The sequence below is a fragment of the Felis catus genome, chromosome A1 (genome assembly GCF_018350175.1).
Source record: "Felis catus isolate Fca126 chromosome A1, F.catus_Fca126_mat1.0, whole genome shotgun sequence".
Taxonomy (NCBI): Eukaryota; Metazoa; Chordata; class Mammalia; order Carnivora; family Felidae; genus Felis; species Felis catus.
The window spans coordinates 4,493,553-4,515,292 of record NC_058368.1 but is presented as its reverse complement, the minus strand read 5'-3'; the positions used below and the strand labels follow the sequence as shown (position 1 = coordinate 4,515,292).

At 51.2% G+C, this 21,740-nt stretch overlaps 2 protein-coding genes across 14 annotated transcripts in view; both read left to right on the top strand.

Moving 5' to 3' along the window:
* SPATA13 (spermatogenesis associated 13) overlaps positions 1 to 4,488 on the top strand; it is a 349,273-nt gene extending 344,785 nt beyond the window's left edge. For 7 of the 13 annotated variants that reach the window (XM_019819820.3, XM_045041470.1, XM_045041369.1 and 4 more), the window contains exon 10: positions 419 to 2,056. In XM_019819820.3, coding sequence (XP_019675379.1) covers positions 419 to 594 — 176 coding nt within the window. In that variant the 3' untranslated portion in view covers positions 595 to 2,056. Of the gene's footprint in view, positions 1 to 418; positions 2,076 to 3,490 lie in introns of those variants that run through there. The other 6 variants (XM_045041265.1, XM_045041098.1, XM_045041231.1 and 3 more) reach the window with 4 other exon arrangements.
* A 700-nt stretch (positions 4,489 to 5,188) lies between these two features.
* Positions 5,189 to 21,714, top strand: LOC101095540 (complement C1q and tumor necrosis factor-related protein 9A). The gene is made up of 4 exons (XM_011280638.3): positions 5,189 to 7,191; positions 15,465 to 15,651; positions 18,642 to 18,704; positions 20,673 to 21,714. The coding sequence occupies exons 2-4, from the start codon at positions 15,486 to 15,488 to the stop codon at positions 21,440 to 21,442; spliced, it is 999 nt and encodes a 332-aa protein (XP_011278940.2). The 5' UTR covers positions 5,189 to 7,191; positions 15,465 to 15,485; the 3' UTR covers positions 21,443 to 21,714.
* Positions 21,715 to 21,740: the final 26 nt, after the last annotated feature.

Genomic DNA, 21,740 nt, shown 5'->3' with positions numbered 1-21,740 from the left:
GAGTGGGGGTGCAGAGAAATCAAATAATTTCCCAAATAATTATCCTGAATAATCACAGCCAGTAAGCGGCAGAGTAGGATTCGGGCCAGGGCAGGCTGGGCCGCAGGCTCTCGGAGCATTTCACTGCTTCTGGTCGCCAGCAGCCTTGATCCTGCCACTCCCGCTGCGTGAGCGCAGGTGATGGTCACAACCTCTCTGGGTTTCAGGTCCCCTCCCCGGAGGGTTTTTGTGACGCCACCTAATCCGTGGCTGCACACGCAGTGTCTGCACATAAGCAGCGTCGTGATGGCTCTTAGATGCCCTCCGGGTGCGTGTGGATTAAGAATCAGCTGAGAATTCGAGTGTTGGTGCTGTTTTTCCTTTTCGGCCGACGAGTGACGCTGGGTCCCTGTTCCGTCCCCCTCCCCCCTCGGGTTAGGCTACAGCGCGTGCCCGGTGGCCCTGCCGCACCAGAGCTTGCACCCCCTTCACCAGCGCCACGTGACCGTGCCCACCAGCGTCCCCCAGCAGCAGGTGTTCGCCCTGGCGGAACCCAAGAGGAAGCCCTCGCTCCTCTGGCACACGTTCAACAGACTCACCCCTTTCAAGAAGTGAAAACGAAGGCCGCGCTTCTGCTGAGGCGTCCGCCAAGAGGAGAACCAGTTTTGTTTCTCGCGTGCTGACCCCAGAGCTGAGAACCTGTTTCGGGGGATCCGTGGGGAACAGAAGGGCGCAGACGCACCTCAGCGCTCAGAGGCCCGGCTCCCCTCTGGGAGGGAGGCGAAGGTCGTGAGGCGCGGCCCCGGTGTCCACGAGACCCCTCCGTGATCCGTGCCGAGCCGGCCGGGCCGTGGGAACCAGCGACGGCCTCAGGGAAGCCGAGCGGTGACCCCAGCGGGCATCGCCGTGACGGGCACGCACGGTGCTGCCCTTCCCGAGGACGGACCGGATGGCACCGTCACCGTTGCACGTGGGTTCCAGGGGGACGGTAGCGACGGGGTTGGTGCGAAGGTGTCTCGCCAACACCGGTAAGCTCTGCCTCTCTTCCACAGTGTTAGGGGACTTCCCGCCACAGCGCACGTGGCCATCGTGTCCCCTGGTGTCCTCTGCATTGTTGCCAAATAGCGCAGGCTGCCTCTTGCCAGATGCGCCCCCCACAGGCTGGTGGGGCGAGCGCCGTGAATCCCTCAGGCGGAGTGCAGTCGGGGTCACTGAAGCCTCCCGAAGCTGCCGCTGCTTACGGGAGAGAGTGCCGCCTCCCGCCGCGGGCTGGTGTCACCCCCCCTCTCCCCCCCCCCCCCCCCCCCGGCGGGCACCCTCCTGCAAGAGCGCGGCGGAAGTCACACGCACTCACACGCTGTGACCTAACAGACTAATCGGACGCACCTGTTTGCGATATGAAACCCCACCTGCTTTAATTTTACGATAAATTAAATAACGCACCTGCAGCCGTTGCAAGGCGTTCTTAGAACATCCAAGGTTTTCCCGCCAGTTGTTGTGGCGTCCCCACCAATCCAGTGACGGCGCCCCGAACGGTCCGCCGAGAAAGCACGCGGTTCCCAGCAGCCCCCCTCAGGACCCGAAGCTGAAGCCGACTTCTCCTGCATAAACTCCACACACAGCGGGGCCAGCCCCGGCCTTACTGTGCTGTCCGGAGGGTTCCGGAGATCCGTTCGGTAAGAATGAATGAAAAGTACACGTCGCCCCAGACACGGCCGTCCTCTGTCCCGGGGGCCACGTGGGCCGATGCCTGTCGGTCGCAATCTCCTTGTCTTCGCCCGCGTTGTAAACCCGGATGGAAAGAACTCGGACGCGCGTCTCCAGAAGACGGGCTTCGCAAGGGCGACGCCGTTGAAACGCACCCGGGGCGCCGGACGGGGCAGCGCGGGAGACGCCCGTGGCTTCTGTCCCCTCCTTTCTCCCCCACCTCCCCTCCACCCAGGGCCGGCCCCAGAGGCGGTGACGTCACGCGTCGAGAAGACAAGAGCCTGGACGTGGAGCGGGCCTCGGAGCACCATCTGGAAGTCGGGCCCGTCCCAACTCGCTCCGCCGCCTCGAGGTGCTCGCCCGCCTGCGTGTCGTGTCGCCGCGAGCCGGTACTGCCCTGTGGCCGGCCGCCCGGGGCTGCTTCCGGGGCCCTTAACGCCCCGGGTCCCGGGAGGACGGCGGCGTCCCAGAGGGGGCTGCTCGGGAGGCGCGGTGGCGCTGCGGCCGGGCGAGTGCGTGCCTGCGCTGTTCCGGGTCTGAGGAGGACGCCCCCTTTTAGTTGCGTTTATGTAACCGATCCTTCTACTAACAAAATGCAATGATAGATTTCGAAAACCACACTTAACGTGCTTTTTGTGGGCCCCTTAGTAATAGCCGTAGGAGTCTCTGTGCCAAACGGAGTCGTTAGTCTATACGACAGTTTTGGACAGTTGTTTTTTTTTTTTTTTTTTAATCTAAGAAAATTGCTTTAGGGAAGAAAAGAGAAACATTTGCTTATGTCACATTTTCGATGAGGATTGAATTCAACCGAAGAACCACTTCAGGGCTCCCATTTACTGATATTAATGCGCAGTGAGGAGGGGCTTAAATTCTGTGACCAGGGTTGATTTCCCGCCCGGCCCCAGCTTCTGCGTGCCACCTGTCCCTCCGTGGATTCTCTAGCAGAAGAAGGAAGCTCGGACCCCAGGGCCTTTACGAGGCTGCCCCGTGAACTGGGGACAGTGTGGAGAGTCACACGATCAAATCTCCACCCTGAGTGGATACTGCCTGAAATCTTAGGCGATTTTGAAAACTGAGACTTTTTTTTTTTTTAAGGTAGAATGCCTTTGACGTCTTCAAATCTGTCTAGCTTGAGTTCTTTTTTTTTTCTTACCAAACGCCTGAGTTCTATAAAGAATACGTGGCTCAAGTATTCTAATCGTAGGTTTTTGCCAAACTTTCCTCCTTAATTTAAGTCACGTGTTCCTCTTGGGAAGAAAAAGAGAAGGAAGCCAAGAGCCTCCTGTGTGGATTCTGTATGTTTGGGAGTCTTGCTTTTCCCTGTTTGTCTCATTTTAACCCCCCCCCCTTGCATACTCTGGATGCCCCCCCAGCTCCCCCCAACACACACACTCACACATAATCACAAAGATGGCACAACACTTTGACAGATTTCACTTATTCTCCTATTTATATTTCAGAATTTGCCAACTCTTTTGGAAGACCACTCAAATGACCATGAGTCAAAAGCAGCCTTCTCAGTTTTAATCCTACCAAAAACGCACAACAACCTTGCAGTAAATCGTAAACCATCATAAAATGGGACATTTGTAAAATCCTAGGGAAATACCATTCTGTATCTTTGGCCCACAGATAAGAAAAAGGATGACAGCAATGTGCTAGAGCTTTCGCGGGGTCCCTTCTTCATAGTGTGATTTTCAGTAGATCTCCTCTTTTCCCCGGTAGATCTGAGGTTGTTGTTGAAAACATTTCACCCCCGGGCTCCATGCTGTTTCTGAATATTGTTGTGCCTTTTTATACCTAGTCCAGACAAAGACCAACTCCAAGCCTGTTCAGAAAATCCCCTCGATCCTACGTTGCTGTCGTCTAGACACAAAAGTGCATTTAATTCAGACTTTGTTTCACGGTGGAAATCTTCTTGTAAAAGCCACAATCCAGCATCCGTAAGTTGGAAATAAGTCTCTACGTGCCCCAATTGCTGGTCTTTCTCAACACAGATAAGTCCACTTATTTACCCGAATAGAGCAGCCCGAGTACCTGGAGTCAGGAAGAAGCGTGCCGTACGGTCGTTTTATGGAAGAGAGCAGAAACACGTGTGTCCCTCACAGGCCAGCGGTGGCAAGTGTGGGTAAATGTCCCTTCGATGGCTGACAGGCCAGGGATGCTGGACACAGATCGGCGAGGTCAAACCGCTCAAAAGCAGGTGTCCCTGTAATGAGCTCACCCTACAGATGTCCTTGTCAGAATTCCACTCGGCTGGTGCTGTTCTCTCAGGATGCGCGCAGCGGAAGTAGAGTTCAAATGGTTTTGAATAGAATAAGCAGCCAACTGTCTGATCTTGAAAAGAGAAACCCAGAAGCTTAAATATTTGATGCAAATATACTTAGCTACAACACGCTTAACTTTATTGTCTTAGTTCTGTCATAGGCATCAACCTTTATATTTAGAAAATCCTTTAACCGATTCTGTAATTTAATAATTGGTCTCTTTTGTAAATACTAGCATCAGTTGTGTTTACCCGTTTTGCAAACTTTTAGTAACCTTTTCCTTGATTTTTAACTCTTCAACATCAAGACAATGTTGTTAAGCCAAGTGACAGCTTCGAAACTGATGAATTAGCTGTTGACAGCTCAACTGTGTTGTACCAGACTGCTATAACTTGATATGTATTTCTGTTGAATGAAGTTTTTGTAAAAAGAAAAAAAAAGATATTATTTACAATGTTATTTGAATGATTTCTTGTAAATGCTGTGAATCTATATTTGTTGTTTTGTATCTGTATATTAAAGTTAATTTGCCAAACTGGTTCCAGTAATGCATTTGAGTAGTAAAATAAGACTCTGTGTGTGTGTGTGTGTGTGTGTGTGTGTGGTGTTTAAATGTATTTTTTTAAAAGAAAGTGAGTGCTAGGAGGGTTTCTGGATCTACAGCTCATTTCCTGACTGGACAGTGAGAGACTTCCTGTCAGTAAAAATTCGTCCCTGAATGATCAGGCTTAAACCACTAGACAAGTGTGAGAGGAGGGGTCCCCAGGGGAACAGGGAGGAGCCGCTCCACTGAAGAAAGTCCGCACGTGTTGGAATAAGCCTGGTAAAGCCACACCCAGAGTGAAAAGGCCTTCTCTGTAGGAGCAGCTCTTGGATGGACGGTAGATGAGCCGCACAGGCCTTTACACACCTTTCGCCTTTCGTTCCGGGTGGAGATCGAGCCGCTTCACCGGGAGATCCGCTGCCTACCCTCTGGGGGCGGGGAACTCGCCTGAATTTCCTTCTCTAATTAACGCTCAGAGAAGTGAAGTAAATAGCCCATTGTTTGCAGTGAAAAGTATCCCCGAGAGGGTTGCCAGGCAGCCCGTCCCCACTGTTTACTCCTAACCTCCACCTCCTTCCCAAACTGCTCTCTCCCTTCCCTTGGGCTGCCCTGGAAGAGGGGGTAGCTTAGGGGCAGGGGGCGGGGGAGGGGGAACACTGGGAATCTGAAAGGCCTCCCCGGGGAGGCTCCCAGGGACCCAGCCGGTGCCATTTGTAGGAACTGGTAAAAAGAGGGCGGTGGGGGCTTTGCTAGAAGGGCTGAGGGGTAGCCGACCTCGGTGGAGCACAGCATGCCTTGTGCAGCGGGGAGGCCAGCTGAACTGGGTAATCCTCCCAGGGCGCGTCTGGTCGAAGCGGGGAGACAGGCACATGGAGTTGTGATGAAAGCTCACGGTGAAGTGAAGTGTGCAGCGACGGGGGGGTGTTCAAGTCGCGGCCTTCGGGTAACGGAGTCCTTCCCTCTGGCGAGTGGCCGGGCGGGAAGGGGGCCCGGGAGGCAAGGCCCAGGCAGCATCCCGGAGGGCCCCCCCCAGCCCCGGAGAGCCTGGGTGTGTGGCTTGAATCCAACTGACGGGCCGCGTGAGAAACCGAAGGGGTCGAAGCCGGCTCCCAAAGGACCTGCCCACCGGCGTGAGGTCCTGGGATTTCGTTTCGTGGCCGAAGAATGGAAGGCGAGGAAATTGTGTGGGATTTCGGCTCGTGTGGGATTTGCTCAGCTCATCCCGGGGTCGGGGAAAAGGGTGGATTTCGCACCAGGCCAGGGGTGACCTGGGAGACCGTGTCCCGCAGCGGCGACGCTGGAGAAGAGGGCGAGGCCGGACACAGGTGAAGGATGCTCAGCCGTGAGCCTGTCACGCAGCTGTGGAGACGAGATGCGGTTTCGGGGTTCTGCCCCGGGGCGATGGCCGGGCGCCGGTGCCACCGTCGGATGCGGAGAAGAGAGGCCGGGTTGGCGGGGGGCCCGTGTGACTTTCTGGTCTACCCGCTGGACGCTGCGGCTCCAGAGAGAGGTGAGAGCGGGAGGTGCGGGCGGGAAGGAAGCCGAGAGCGGACAGCCCAAGGAGGGGATCGGCCCTGGGTCACCCCCGGAGCATGAACAGGCAGAGGAAGAGGACAGGGGAGGAGACAGGGATGGAGAAGGGGAAGACAAGGGTGACACCGGTGGGGGAGGGGCAGCCACAGCAGGAGGGAGGAGTTGTCCCCGGGGTCAACGCTCGGGCTGCCCCCCTCCCACTAAGAAGTGACCGGAGGTGTCTGGGTGCGTTTACGGGTCAGGAGTTCAGGCTACGGGACGACGGAAGAGAAAGCAGATCAGCTTCTGTCGCCAAACGAAATCCCGCCCTGCCCTGTGAGGCTGGTGTTGCTTTCCCCGCGGTACAGACGAGGAACGGACGCCTGGCGAGTGGGGAGGGTGTTCCTTCTGTCCGATGGGACTTGCCCAGCCCGCATCCCCCCTTCTCTGTGTGGCCTCTGCAGTCCAGCTAGGTTGTCCGAGTTGGTTCTCAACAGCCTCTGAAAAACAGCGTTGTGTACGTTTGTCCTCCTGAGGCTATTTTTCAGTTAGAGATCCGTGTTAATGAACTCTGATGGGGGCAAAACGAAACGTTAATGGTTACGTGGCGTCCAAAAAACAGTCGCACCGTGCCTCTTCCAGTGGCAGGTGGTGTGTGTGTGAAGAGAACGCGCGTTAAATACCAAGGTACACACGGTGTCTACCATCACAGGACCCACGCAGAAGTTTGAGGGATCTCGTTAAATGAAGTCCCTTCCAGGGATCTGGAATCCCAGCAATCTGTCATCCTGTTGGCCCGCAATTGGCCCGAGGTCGGCGGGGAGGCGGCCGAAGCAAAGGCACAAACGTCACTTTACGGAAAGACACCGGCCGTGGGGATTCCTTCTTCCAGACTCGGAAGTGTACCTCGCTTTCTCTCCCTTGGTTAAAAAGGACAGGGGGGTAAAGAGCCGAGTCTTCTGAACAGATAGTGCTAGAAGACGCTACCTGACTCCAGTCTGGCTGCAAGTTTTGAAGCTCTTCCAAAACATCTTGTGCCTTACTCGGTTCCCTCCCCTTCCTGCTGTTTTGCAGATACATCCACTAGGGAATTATGTGGCAGGAAGGCGTGATTTTATTTAGTGAGCCCTAGATTCCTGGTTTGTGCAGCACCTGCATGCAGCCCGTGGCCCCGGGGTTCAGGTAAGTGCGTTAGGAAACCGCTGCTTTGGTTTTGATTTAAGGCATGGGAGTCCTAAAGCAGCTCTTAATCCGTGTGTGACGATCGTGCTTAGTTATTGGCGCGGCAGGCAGCTGTCTGCCGAGTTTTGGGTGGGAAAGGAGCACGCTGGTTTCAGAATTCATTTGCGGAAGAGGTGAACAGGAGACAAAAGCAGATCTTGAGGTTCTTCCAGAACCCTGCAAACTGGCCGGGAGGAGGGATGAAGCTACAGGAGAAGGCGTAAGGGTAGACCCCCACCCCGAGAGCTTTCTAGAGGAGCTCGTAGATTATTTGGCACAAATTTGAGCGTGTGCGTGTTTATAGGGACGGCCGTACTTCATCACTTACACGGCGTAGCTTGAAAACAAGCCCCTCAACATACGTTAAAGAAGAAATACAATGTGCGGGGCATGTGGAAGAAAAGGTACTCGATGAGCGACAATCTTTTGATTTTTAGGTTCGTGAAGTGTCAAGTCGGGGAGGGGTGTTCGGGGTGGTTTCTTCTCTCGCGTGTTACACGCAAGAAGCAGAGCAGAAGCTCGGAGGCTGGGAGACCCACTGTGCGCCGCTCAGCTCGATTCTGGCAGGTCTTTTATTAAACCGAGTGACCTTAACCAGGAGCTCAGTAGTGAAGGCACCGTGTAGGTCAGGCAAAGGAGAAACAACCCAGAAACCCAGTCAGGACCTGTTGCGGGGGGTCTAAAAAACCGTAGCTCCAAAGTCCTTTGCGGTCTGTGTCCCTCTGCCCACCGCCCACCCCCGGGGCAGTGTGTCAGGTCTAGGGGATCACAGCAGAATCCCAGGGTCCTCGGGCCCCGAGGGTTGGGCGTTCGGTGGGAGGGTCGCGTCTGTTCCCTGTGATTCACATGGATCCGGCTCAGGCAGGACCGTGGCCGCTTGTTTAATCTATCGCCTGGAGGGCTGCGTATCCAGCGAGTGCTCAGCAACTCTGACGATTGGGCCCACGACACATGGCCACCGACCTTCCTCGCTGGGATGAATGCTCACCCCTGTGGCAGCAGGTGCCTCGCGTTAGTCAAGACGTGGGCTTAGCAGTAGGGAGGGAGACCCCAAATAACAGTGGCTCCAGCAGGCTTGTGATGTACTTCTCTCTCGTGTCAGAGACGGGCCGGCGGGGCGGGTCTGGTCTGCGTGGCCGTCAGGGACCAGAGATTTTCTATCCCCGAAGGGTGGCTCTCCTTCAAGGAGTCCCAAGACGTCTCACCACCCCCCCTACCCACCCACGCACACCCCAGCCGCAGGGAGGGGCAAGGGGCCCGGGGAGGGTGGAGCAGCCCTCCTCCCCCGTGAAGCCTGTGGTCCTTGCACAGATCCCTCTTGTTCATTCCCACCGGCCAGAATCCAGTTTCCTCGTATTTTCCGGGCCTCTGCAAGGGAGGCTGGGAAATGTCCACTGCGGGCAGCCACATGCCGCCTCAAATTTCTATTACGAGGAGCAAGGGGGGGGGGTTGGAGAAACTAGTGATCTCCACCGAAGGCATCGACACGGATTAGATTTAATACCCAGCCACGTCCCCAAAGGCTGCGTCGCACACATTTGGAGCCAGGATATTTCTTTCGAAAGTTCTTTTTTTCTCTCTCTTTTTAAATCATTCAACAAATAATTGTTGGTGACGTACTGAAAATAAGCAAGCGGAAAGATGCAGTGGCTGTCCTTGTAACCTAGGGTGGCGCCTAATAAGTGCTCCCTAGTCTAGCTGCAGTGTGGAGATGGGGTGGGGGTGGCAGTGATCCAGGTGAGAGCAGGGAGGGGGAAGGGGGAGGGAAGGGCGGGAGAGAAGCGCTCCTAGCTCTCGTGCATTCTGGAGAAACACGTAGAGGAATTAAAAGGTGCATCAATTCCACGACACACAGTGCAATTAAATTGAGTGCATCAATTGTGGGCTGAACTAACGAAACTGAGGATCCAATTTATGGCTTTGTAAGAAGCACAAACGCACCTTCTTATTTTTACTAATGACGTATTCATATAACGTCTACTGTAGTCCTTGTGCAAACCCTCACGTCCCTCTTCTCAATTTTCGTATTAAAGATAGTGCCATAGCTTATTTCCCTGCTTATTTGGGAGCAGAGCATATTTGGTTATTCACAGTCATCTGTTGAAGGTTGTCTGTGTGCTAGGCTTGAGGTCTAAGCAAGTGCTCAAAACCAGAGAAATAAATGACAGGGGGGCCTGGGGGGCCCAGTCGGTTAAGCGTCCGACTTCGGCTCAGGTCATGATCTCATGGCTTGTGAGTTCGAGCCCCGCGTCGGGCTCTGTGCTGACAGCTCAGAGCCTGGAGCCTGCTTCGGGTTCTGTGTCTCCCCCCTCTCTGCCCCTCCCTCACTCATGCTCTGTCTCTCTCGAAAATAAATAAACATTAAAAAAAAATTACGGAAGGATAGATGTTAGCTCTTCCCTAGCTGGAGGACAAAATGGAGTTTACCCCAATTTGATGCCTTTATGATCTTGAGATCTTTTTATTATTGAAATAATTGTAATACATTTTGAAAAAATTTAAAAGGAAAAATATAGACCCTTTAGCAGAGGTTGGTCTGTGCCATTTCAATTCAACTATGACCAGTCACTTCTGAGTTAAACAAAAGAGGATGGTGTAGATTATTTATGGAATTTGGCTCCAAGAAAACAATTCAATTTCCTGAAATGGTGTAAGTTTGTGACTTCAAAAGGAAACATCTGTATTTTCTTGTCTAAAAATACTTTGCCATCAAACTGGACGCTGTGATATTTAGAAGTTTCCATGAGATGGCGATATAATCCTAGACAAGTCTAGCTGGTTTTAATATTTATCTAGAAATATATTTTTTAAATTTTTTTTAACGTTTATCTATCTTTGAGACAGAGAGAGAGCATGAATGGGGGAGGGTCAGAGAGAGGGAGACACAGAATCGGAAACAGGCTCCAAGCTCTGAGCTGTCAGCACAGAGCCCGACGCAGGGCTCGAACTCACAGACTGCGAGATCGTGACCTGAGCCGAAGTCGGACGCTTAACCTACTGAGCCACCCAGGCGCCCCCCTTTTTTTTTTTAATTTTTTTTTAACGTTTATCTATCTAGAAATATTTTAATAGACACTGTAAAAAAGCATTTTTTTTAAAAGGAAAAAACCCTCATAACCCTGCTATTCTAAAGCAGCCATATTCATTTGGATATATTTGGTCCTAGTTTTTGTCGATATGCATATAGAATTACATAGGTACCTCTGTAATTCATAATGTACATGCCATTTTATTCTACTTTTTAAAAATTCAACATCAGGGTGCCTGGGTGGCTCAGTCGGTTAAGTATCCAACTTCAGCTCAGGTCACAATCTCGCATTTTGTGAGTTCGAGCCCTGCGTTGGGCTCTGTGCCGACAGCTCAGAGCCTGGAGCCAGCTTCAGACTCTGTGTCTCCCTCCCTCTCTGCCCCTCCCCTGCTCATGCTCGCACACTCTCTCTCTCTCTCTCTCTCTCTGAAAAATAAAAAAAAATTTTTTTTAAACACAACATATATCTTTCACATATTTTATTTCTACATGACCTACATAATTATTTCAGGGGCTACATAATATTATACCCAAGCAGCACGGATGGAAGCACATTATGCAGTACACACTTTTGCACTATGACAGATAATGTCATGGCTAATATGTTTGGCAAACAAATGTTGGATTATTAAGAATTTTCGGCACAAGATCACTAAGGTTAAGATATGAACGTCTTTTCTCTTTATCTGAAAGGTTGTGCGGATGGACGTCGCCTTCAGTGCTGTATAAGGGTCTGGGTTCTGACCTGCTTCACTAGCCTCATGTTATTATTTTCTTCTCCAAATTTTAATTTAAATTATGTTAGTTAACGTATGGTGTCATAGTGGTGATTCAACACTTACATACAACACCCAGTGCTCATCTTCACAAGTGCCCCCAATACCCATCGCCCACCTAGCCTATCTCCCTCCTTCCTCCCTCCAGCAACGCTCAGTTTGTTCTCTATCATTAAGTGTCTCTTACGGTTTGCTTCCCTCTCTTTTTTTTCTCCCCCTTCCTATATGTTCATCTGTTTTGTTTCCTAATTCCAATGAGTGAAACCATATGGTATTTATCTTTCTCTGACTTATTTGGCTTAGCATAATATCTTCTAGCTCCATCCATGTCATTGCAAACAGCAAGATTTCATTTTTTGATGGCTGAGTAATATTCCATTGTGTGTGTGTGTGTGTGTGTGTGTGTGTATCTCTCACATCTTTTTTAATTAAAAAAATTGTTCATGTTTACTTTTGAGAGAAAGACACAGAACATGAGCAGAGAGAGAGGGAGACACAGAATCCTAAGCGGGCTCCAGGCTCTGAGCCGTCAGCACTGAGCCCAACCTGGGGATTGAACCCACAAACCATGCGATCATGGTCTGAGCTGAAGTCAGACACTTAACCGACTGAGCCACCCAGGTGCCCTTATACCACATCTTCTTTACCTGTTCATCAGTTGAGGGACACTTGGGTTCTTTCCATTAATTTGACTATTGTTGATAGTGCTGCTATAAACATCCGGGTGCGTGTGCCCCCTTGAATCTGTATTTTTTTATCCTTCGGGTAAATACCTAGTAGTCCAGTTGCTGGATCGTAGGGTAGTTCTATTTGTAACTTTTTCAGGAAACTCCATACTGTTTTCCAGCGTGGCTGCACCAGTTTGTATTCCCACCAATGGTGTAAGAGGGTTACACCCCTTCTCCACATCCTTGCCAACATTTGTTGTTTCCTGTGTTGTTAATTTTAGCCATTCTGACAGGTGTGAGGTGACGTCTCATCAGGATTTTGATTTGTATTCATGTGACGATGAGCGATGTTGAGCATCTTTTCATGTGTCTGTTACCATCTGAATATCTTCCTTGGAAAAATGTCTGTTCGTGTCTTCTGCCCATTTCTTCACGAGATTATTTGTTTTTTGGGTGTTGAGTTTGGTGATTTCTTTATAGATTTTTGGATACCAACCCTTTATCTGATATGTCACTTGCAGATATCTTCTCCCATTTCGTAGGCTGTCTTTTAGTTTTGCTGATTGTTTCCTTCACTGTGCAGAAGCTTTTTGTCTTGATAAAGTCCCAATAGTTCATGTTTGCTTTTGTTTCCCTTGCCTCTGGCGACACGTCTAGTAAGAAGTTGCTGTGGCTGAGGTCATAGAGGTTGCTGCCTGTGTTCTCCTCTAGGATTTTGATGGTTTCTTGTCTCACATTTAGGTCTTGTGTACACTGTGAATTTATTTTGTGTGTGGTGTAGGAAAGTGGTACGGTTTCATTCTTCTGCGTGTCGCTGTCCCGTTTTCCCAGCACCATCTGTTGAAAAGACTGTCTTTTTTCCATTGGATATTCTTTCCTGCTTTGCCAAAGATTAGTTGGCCATATCGTTGTGAGTCCATTTCTGGGCTTTTTATTCTGTCCCATTGATCTATGTCTGTTTTCATGCCAGTACCAGACTGGCTTGATCACTACAGCTTTGTAATATGGTTTGAAGTCTGGAGTTGTGATGCCTCTGGCTTTGGTGTTCTTTTTCAGGATTGCTTTGGCAATTCGGGGTCTTTTGTGGTTCCATACAGATTTTAGGATTATGTGTTCTAGCTCTGTGAAAAATGCTGGTGGTATTTCGATAGGGATTGCATTGAACGTGTAGATTGCTTTGGGTAGCATTGACATTTTAACAATGTTTTTTCTTCCAATCCATGAGCACAGAATGTTTTTCCATTTCTTTACATCTTCTTCAATTTCCTTCATAAGTTTTCTATAGTTTTCAGCATACAGATATTTTACATCTTTGGTTAGGTTTATTCCTAGGTCTCTTATGAGTTTTGGTGCAATTATAAACGCAATCGATGCCTCGGTTTCTTTTCCTCTGCTTCTTTATTGGTGTATAGAAATGCACCAGATTTCTCGACATTGATCTTATATCCTGTGACGTTGCCGAACTCATGTATTAGTTCTAGCAATTTTTTGGAGTTGGTGTTAAAGCACAGCCAAAACCCGGCACCCAAGGTTTGCCGCCCTCAGCTGGCATCTCTGTTCTTATGCCAGTGAATAGAGCGGCAGGCTGGTGCCCACGGGGTCTTTCTGTCCCAGGAGAGGCCAGTCCACCTCTCCCAAATGCACTTCAAGCCAGGGAACTGTCTCTCCTTGTGCAACCCAAGAGATCCTCAGACCACGCTGCCCGCTTCGGGCCGCCACACTCCACACTCCTTCCCCACTGGAGCACCGCCAGGCCCACCGGGCGCAAAGCTGGTGATGGCGCTGACCTCGGTAACTTCAGACTTTGCGCTCTGCGGCTCATAAAAGCTTGTGGTGGTTAGCCCCTCTTCTTTTCCCAGTGGTTTTGGGGAAAGTTTATTCCTCTGAGATCCCTTAGGTGCACCTTCACTCTCTCTCTCTCTCTCTCTCTCTCTCTCTCTCTCTCTCTCTCTCTCACTCCTCTCTACGTGATCAGGGCTCCCTCCCCTCCACAGCACACAGTCTTTTCTCCCCCGAGGTCAACTCTCTGTGGCTCCCACCGTCCACACTGGGGTTGCTTTTCTAGCTCTAGCTGTGCAGCCCGGCCCTCTCAGTTCGGATCGGCTTCTCGTGTGTTCAAATGATTTGATATTCATCTAGCTGTGTTCGAATGTTCGAGGGATGAAGCGAGCTCAGGCTACTCCGCTGCCGTCTTAACCCGTCCTCTGTGTGACACGATTCTCAGGTTATTATTATTTTTATGTCCTAAAGTGTCTGCCATGGCACACGCATTTCATTCAATGCATATTTATTCAACACAGTGCTGCAGGCTTAATACTGAGCACTAGGAGTACAGTAAGGAGAAAAATGCAGTCAGACTTCAGTCATACGGTGACGTAAGTAAGAGTAGCCCTGTACTACGGTGCCGTGAAAGAGAGTCATCGGTGTGGTGCCCCCTTCCCGGGGAGATCTGTGTAGTCAAGAGCGTCCCATGAATCCTGTGTGCACACTGCCGTAGGGTCTTGCCTGTGTGTTCTCTCTGCCTAGAACACTTGGCCTGATTAGCTGCTCTGCTCCTTTAGATCTCATCGCAAACCTCACCACCCGGCGTGGCCTTCGCTCCTGATGGGGTTGGAAAGCAAATCAAAAACTCGCAGTGGGGCCTGAAGGTGTACTTCGCAAACTGCCTGTTCCTTGGTGTGTGTGTGTGTGTGTGTGTGTGTGTGTGTGCGTGCCCTTCACGGTGGTTTCCTGTAGAGTCAAAAATCTAACTCAAAGCATATGTCTCATCACAGTAGGACAGCGTGGAATGCTTTACTGTTTTTCATTCTATTTGTTTTTTATTGTAAAATAAACATTGCATAAAACTTACCACTTTACCCGCTTTTAAGCGTCCAGTTCGGCGGCTTGAAGTACGTTCACGTTGTTCGACTGTCTCCACGGTCCGCTTTCAGAGCTTTTCCATCTTCCCAACCTGAAACTCCGTTAGCTCCCCCTCCCCTTCCCCCAGCCGTTGGCTCCCACTGTTCTGCTTTGTGTCCCTGTGAATTCGACTACTCTAGGGCCCTCATACGAGTGGAATCGGAGAGTATTGGTCCCGTCCGGCTTATTTCACGTCGCACAATGTCTTTAAGGTTCATCCGTGTTGTAGTATATGCGTCAGAACGTCCCTCCTTTTCAAGGCTGAGGAGCATCCCGTCGTGTGTGTAAACACATCTTGTTCATTCACATGTCGGCGGCCGTGTGGGTTGTTCCCACCTTCGGGCTCCTGTGACTAAAGCTGGTGTGAACACGCGTGTCCAAGTATGTCGGAGTCTCTGCTTCGAGTTCTTGTGTGTGTCCACCCCGAACTGGGGTTGCCGGATCAAATGCTAATTCTGTGTTTGCTTTACTGTTGAACATGTGCTTTTCATGCACTTTGTAGTCAACCTTGGTTGTTACAGCAGCGCCGAGAAGCGAGTATCATTCCCTTCTCTGGCTCCAAAAAGCGGTTTGCCCCAAGTGGAGCGGAGTGGTAAATGCGAGTATTTGACTTGGAACTCGGCTTTCCCCTTGACCATTTGCCATTCAGAGTGGTCCCAGTCACGTGGGTTCCTTTCAAGAACGATGGCCTTCTGATTGTGAGAAGCTTCGTCCGCTAGCGGCTTCTGCCCTTACCGGTCTTGGCCATCCTGTCCAAGGTCGATCGGGAGTGGGCCCGTGCCCCACGGCAAGGAGCAGAGGCTGTGTCTGTGGCCCCAGAAACAAAGGCCTTTCCTTCTGGTCTGTGTTTCCCTCTCTCAGCTCAGCTCCATCATCTGAAACATGAGGACCTGGTTGCTTCTGCTCGCCGGCGGGATCTGCATGGGAAACGTGAACGCACAGGACACGTGCAGGCAGGGGCACCCTGGCGTCCCTGGGAATCCCGGTCACAATGGTTTGCCCGGGAGAGATGGACGAGACGGAGCAAAGGGCGACAAGGGAGAGGCAGGTACTCACCACTTGGTGGCCTCCAGCTACCCTTCCATGTACCCGTCCGTTCCTCTTATTCATTCATTCATTCATTCATTCATCACCAGTGTAGTCATCACCTGCCCGCTCCCCCTCCTTCATTCATGCACCCCTTGCTCAGAAAGCAGTGACCGAGAGCCCGCTCCAGGCCAGATTCTGGGGTACTGTGGCAGGACAAGACCAACACGGCTCCCCCCTCCACCGGACGTTCTCATCTAGTGGGGACAACTGCTTTTGGGCCGTCACCTCTGATACTACAGGCCGTCTTCAGAAGCACATGGTGTAGATCTTTCTGCCTCAGATGGCAGGTATGGTGGGTCTTTGGCACTTGGAGCATATAGAGAAATCTGATCGCTAAATATTTAGCAGGGAGCGCCTGGCTGCGCTGCACGGGAGAGCTAGGGCCTTGCCACACGGTGAGGCAGGTGACGTGGCGTGACAGAGAATACCAAAGTAGATGGTCACTGAAGCCACACGGCGGGACTCAGGTGTTGGGACCTGCCCCAGGGTCTGGGGATCTGGGGTCAGGATGCAGCCTCTGGGAAGGAGATCTGCAAAAGCCAGGCTACGTGAGTGGATTCCATGACACCAACTGACAGGCTTGGTTCTTGAGCCTGGGTCTGACCGTAGGGTCACATACCTGAACCGTAAGCGGATTGGTCTATCTGGGTACAGGGGGAAAACATCAAAACTCCGATTGACATTCTAAAAGATAAATTTAGAGGGCGTCTGGGTGGCTCAGTCGGTTGAGCGTCCGACTTCGGCTCAGGTCATGATCTCACGGTTTGTGGGTTCAAGCCCCGCGTCGGGCTCTGTGTTGACAGCTCAGAGCCTGGAGCCTGCTTTGGATTCTGTGTCTCCCTCTCTCTCTGCCCTTCCCCTGCTCACGCTCAGTCTCTCTCTCTCTCTTTCTCAAATATAAAACATTAAACAAAATTAAAAAAATAAAAGGTAAATTTTGATGAAAAAAATTGAGCTTTGAAAGTATTTCCTATATGAATTGACTTGGGTGGCTTCGCGTGGTCTCTTTGGACAGGTCACGTGAAGCCGGAAGCATGTGCTGTGGGAGGAGCGAGAGCCCTCACACGTTCATCATCCGTCCGTGTACTGTGGCGTATTGTGGTTACGTGTGCCCAGCCCGAGGGACTTTCAAATTGTACTGTTGAACTCTCACGAACGGGTGGGCGCCCGAAATACTTCTGCAAAGAAATCGAAGATTGAAGGTTGACTTGATGAGGCAGACGTTCACGAATCACACAAAAATAGCGCTGTCATTTCTCTTCTTAGCGTGACCTTTTCCAGTGCGTGTGAGTGGGAGAAAACAATGATGAACTAGTCAGACATCTGACAAGATGTCTGACAAAAACCTAGAGATTTTTAAGACTTGGGACATAGGGATATACATTTACATTCATTAGAATGAGTCTCATCCCAATTATAAACTGTACCATGAGATATCAGTCATTGATAGAAACACCCCAATTAAATTAGACATTTCAGGACTCTGTGGGGAACCTGAGCACAAACCACGGTCATTTTTCCTCCCTCTTGCTATTTCAGAATCCTACCAGAAGATTAGATATTCCTCTGGCTATTTTAAAAACGGTTGAAATGATACACAGAAAGTAACTTCAGGATGAACTAAAAGGTGCTCTGCCAGCAAATGCTGTTGGAATATGGATTTTTTAAACGATTATTGTATTTTAGAGGGTGGGGGGAGGGGCAGAGAGAGAGGGCGAGAGAATACAAGCAGGCTCCATGCTGGCATGGGTGGGTGGCTCGATCTCACGATCGTGACCTGAGCTGAAATCAAGAGTCAGTCGCTTAACCGACTGAGCCACCCGGGCCCCCCTGGAATATGGGTTTTTAAAAAGCCTTTGTTAAGTTTTGGAGAAATGAATATTGGAACAAATTACTTCGTATGGGGAGTCAGCTGTAGAGCCGAATGAAAGTCTTGGTGTTTTTAGGTGTTTCTGTGCTCACGGCATTTGCTAATCCAGGGGATCTGTTGGGTGGGCTGGATGAAGCAGAGGGCCACCCACCATCTCTCTTGCCACTGCCCTGCAGACGGGCTCTGCGGGGTCTCCGATGGGTGACATCTCTAGTAGAGCCCATGTCACTTTTGGCATTAGACCAGTCTCATTTCTGGGTAGTCAACAGCCCAGTGCAAGTAAATGGCCAAACCTCAACCTTGATGAACTCCATTCCTCTACTTTCCCCTCCCACTGGGACCACAGTGTGTGTGCTGTGTGTGTGTATACACATACACGGGATACACTCGTGTCTTCATGATTCCTTCAACTTTTGCTCCTACTGTCCTTCCTTACAGCAAGAACTGCCTTTGATTCCAGAGATGTTGACTTACAACATGGGAAGTTGGAGCTAAGGATTGCCTGTTCTGAGCTCAAAATTCATGTGTGGTCGGCAAAACCTCACCCCCCTGATGTTCCCAGTGGGGCCGGCCATGCCACCTTAATGGGTGACATCTACCACCACTCTAAGGTGCTGGAGAGATCCTTCCAGAATCCTTTCTTCCGTCCCCCATAGCGCCAGGTAACCACAGTCATCTGTGTTTCACAGGAGGCTAGTGAACCTTCCACCCCACTCTACACAAGATAGAAAAAGAGCGGAAGTGAGGCACCCAGTGCCTCCAACAGTCAGTCGCTACCCGAGTTCAATTCACGAGGGAAAAACGTAATTGTGATCATCTGTGCACATATTACCTTCCTGTCTTGTCTTCCTGGAGCTGGGTGCTTGGGACGTCCACTCAATTCATTTCATAATTCATTTCTTTTACACAACTCACATCTGCCTCTCTCCACCGGCACTTCTGCAAAAGACAGTGTGTGCATGGTGGGGGTGGGGGCACACTCCCAGGACTCTTCAGTCTATACCCCTGATTGAGACCGATGTTCAGGAAACGCGGAATTAGAATTCTAACCCTTGTCTATTTCCTTCTCTTCCACCTAGGAGAACCAGGACATCCTGGTGGTCCAGGGAAAGATGGAATGAATGGAGAGAAAGGAGAACGAGGTCAGAAATCGTGTTCCGTTTCACCACCCTCTAATTCTGAGCCGTCAGTGACTTAGGCATTTGGCGCTCACCAAGGACAAGTAGCCGTTGTAGCCTCTGAGGATGATCCAACAATAAGGACAGCACAGCCCTTGATCTCTAGAAGTTCGTGATTCTTTTTCTGTCAAGGGTCAGATAGTGAATAATTTCAGCTTCCCGGGCCATATGGTCACAACCGTAGTGAAAAGCAGCCATAGGGGCGCCTGGGTGGCGCAGTCGGTTAAGCGTCCGACTTCAGCCAGGTCACGATCTTGCGGTCTGTGAGTTCGAGCCCCGCGTCAGGCTCTGGGCTGATGGCTCGGAGCCTGGAGCCTGTTTCCGATTCTGTGTCTCCCTCTCTCTCTGCCCCTCCCCCGTTCATGCTCTGTCTCTCTCTGTCCCAAAAATAAATAAAAAACGTTGAAAAAAAAATTTAAAAAAAAAAAAAGAAAAGCAGCCATAGATGCGACGTAAGTGGGGCTGTGTTCCGGTGAAACTCCATGAAAACTAAAAGCTGGATTTTATATAATTTTTAAGCATTATTTCTAGGGCAGAATTTTATTTGTGACCACTTAAAAATGCAAACCATTCGTCGCCTGTGGGCCGGATAAAAACAGGCGTGAGGCTGGATTTGGCTCACGGGCCGTAGTTTGCTGAAGCCTGTTTTAGTGGGTGGACGCTGGGGAATGACGCTAAAGTTTGACTCCGGGCTTCTGGCAACAGTGCATGAGAAGGTGGCGCTGGAATTGGGCCTGGGAGGGTGAGGAGGGCTCTGCCAGTTGTGACTGATGGGGGGAGAGAGAATGGTCTCAAGGGCAAACATTTTGTGCCAGGTTGCTCTGAGTGCTTTTCACGTATCTTTTTTTTATTATTTATTTAAAATAAAATTTTTTTTAATGTTTATTTCTGAGACAGAGAGAGACAGAGCATGAGGTGGGGAGGGGCAGAGAGAGAGGGAGACAGAATCCAAAGCAGGCTCCAGGCTCTGAGCTGTCAGCACAGAGCCTGACGCCGGGCTCGAACTCACGGACTGTGAGATCGTGACCTGAGCCGAAGTCAGACGCTCAACCGACTGAGCCACCGAGGCGCCCCATCTTTTCACGTATCTTTAAGTTTATTTATTTTGAGAGAAAGAGAGGGAGAGAGCATGCGTGCACGAGGGGCAAAGAGAGAGGGAGAGAGCAAGAATCCAAGCAGGCCCCCGCACTGTCAGCACACAGCCCAGTGCGGGGCTCGAACTCCTGAGCCGTGAGATCATCGCCTGAGCCAAAACCGGGAGTCTAACGCTTCACCGACTGAGCCACCCAGGTGCCCCGATTTCCACATATCGACTCGATACAACAGCCTATAAATGAGGTGGTATTATTGTCTCAGTTTTACGGATGAGGCATCAGAGGTGTAGGTGGCTGACTGGCTTGTCCCGCTGTGCCTGCGTGGAGGAGGCAGGAAGGAGTCTTGGCATTTGGCTCCAGAACCCGTGCTCCTCACCACGGCTCTCCAGTCGGGCTGGAGGAGCCGGGGGGCCCTGAGGGGCCTGTTCAGTCCCGTGAGGGGTTTTTTTAGAAGATGTCACAGAACGAGAGCTGAGTGGCGGGTCACTGGAGGCAGCTTGAGTTCGTCTGCCTTTCCGAAGACCTGTGCCCAAGGGTCGGCCGTGTGTAGTGGCCAGAGTCGACTCTGTGGTGGGTAAGGAGCTGGAACTTCTAACGTGGACCCCGACGCCACCGTAGCGGACAGGAGCACGAAGGGGTTTTGTGTGCACGCACGCGCGTGTGAGCGGGTGTGGATGCCACGCACGCGCTTTAGGAGTAAAGTAACGTTCGGACCTGGAGCATCTACTGTACTTGCACTGCTGTGTATCCTCCGTGTGCTCGAGAAAAGCCAAAGCTGGCTTTGCAAGGTGACGTGTCGCAAGTCATCTTTTCCTTTATTCTCTCTTTCTCCGCCTAGGAGCAGACGGAAAAGTCGAAGCCAAAGGCATCAAAGGCGATCAAGGCTCCCAGGGACCCCCAGGAAAACACGGGCCCAAGGGATTTGTTGGTCCCATGGGAGAGAAAGGCCTCCAGGGGGAGACTGGCCCTCGAGGGCCAAAGGGGGAGAAAGGTGACGTGGGGCCCACTGGTCCTCAGGGGCTACAGGGCCACACTGGGCCTTCGGGGCCAACTGGTCTACCTGGCCCCATGGGCCCCGTCGGAAAGCCTGGCCCCAAGGGAGACGCTGGGCCCCTCGGGCCCCAGGGGGAGCCGGGAGTCCGGGGGATGAGAGGCTGGAAAGGGGACCGAGGCGAAAAAGGGAAAATCGGCGAGACTCCCGTCTGGCCCAAAAGCGCTTTCACGGTGGGCCTCACGGTACTGAGCAAGTTTCCGGCTTCAGATGCGCCCATTAAATTTGATAAGATCCTGTACAACGAATTCAATCACTACGATGTAGCCACGGGGAAATTCACTTGCCACGTTGCCGGGGTCTATTATTTCACCTACCACATCACTGTCTTCTCCAGGAACGTTCAGGTAGCTTTGGTCAAAAATGGGGTAAAAATCCTGCACACCAAGGACGGCTACATGAGCTCGGAGGACCAGGCGTCCGGCGGCATCGTGCTGCCCCTGAAGCTGGGGGACGAGGTGTGGATGCAGGTGGCAGGAGGGGAGAGGTTTAACGGCTTGTTTGCGGATGAGGACGATGACACAACTTTCACGGGCTTCCTTCTGTTCAGCCAGTGACGGGGAGGCGGTTAGACTCTGCTCACCACCCATCGGAGACGGCTTCGTGAAAATGCTGTCCGATGATTCTGCTCTACGAAGCACCCTCGTTACTGTAATCATCACAGAGCGGCACCCAAGTGCTGGTGTCGGGGCGCCCGGCTGGCTCAGCTGGGGGGGGGGGTCCTTGCAGCTCTCGATCTCGGGGTTGTGAGTTCAAGCCCCGTGTTGGGTGTAGAGATTACTTAAGAATAAAATCTTCAAAAGATGCCTGCATCATCTATTATAATTCATTTATGAGTTTTCATCGTTCCCCTTA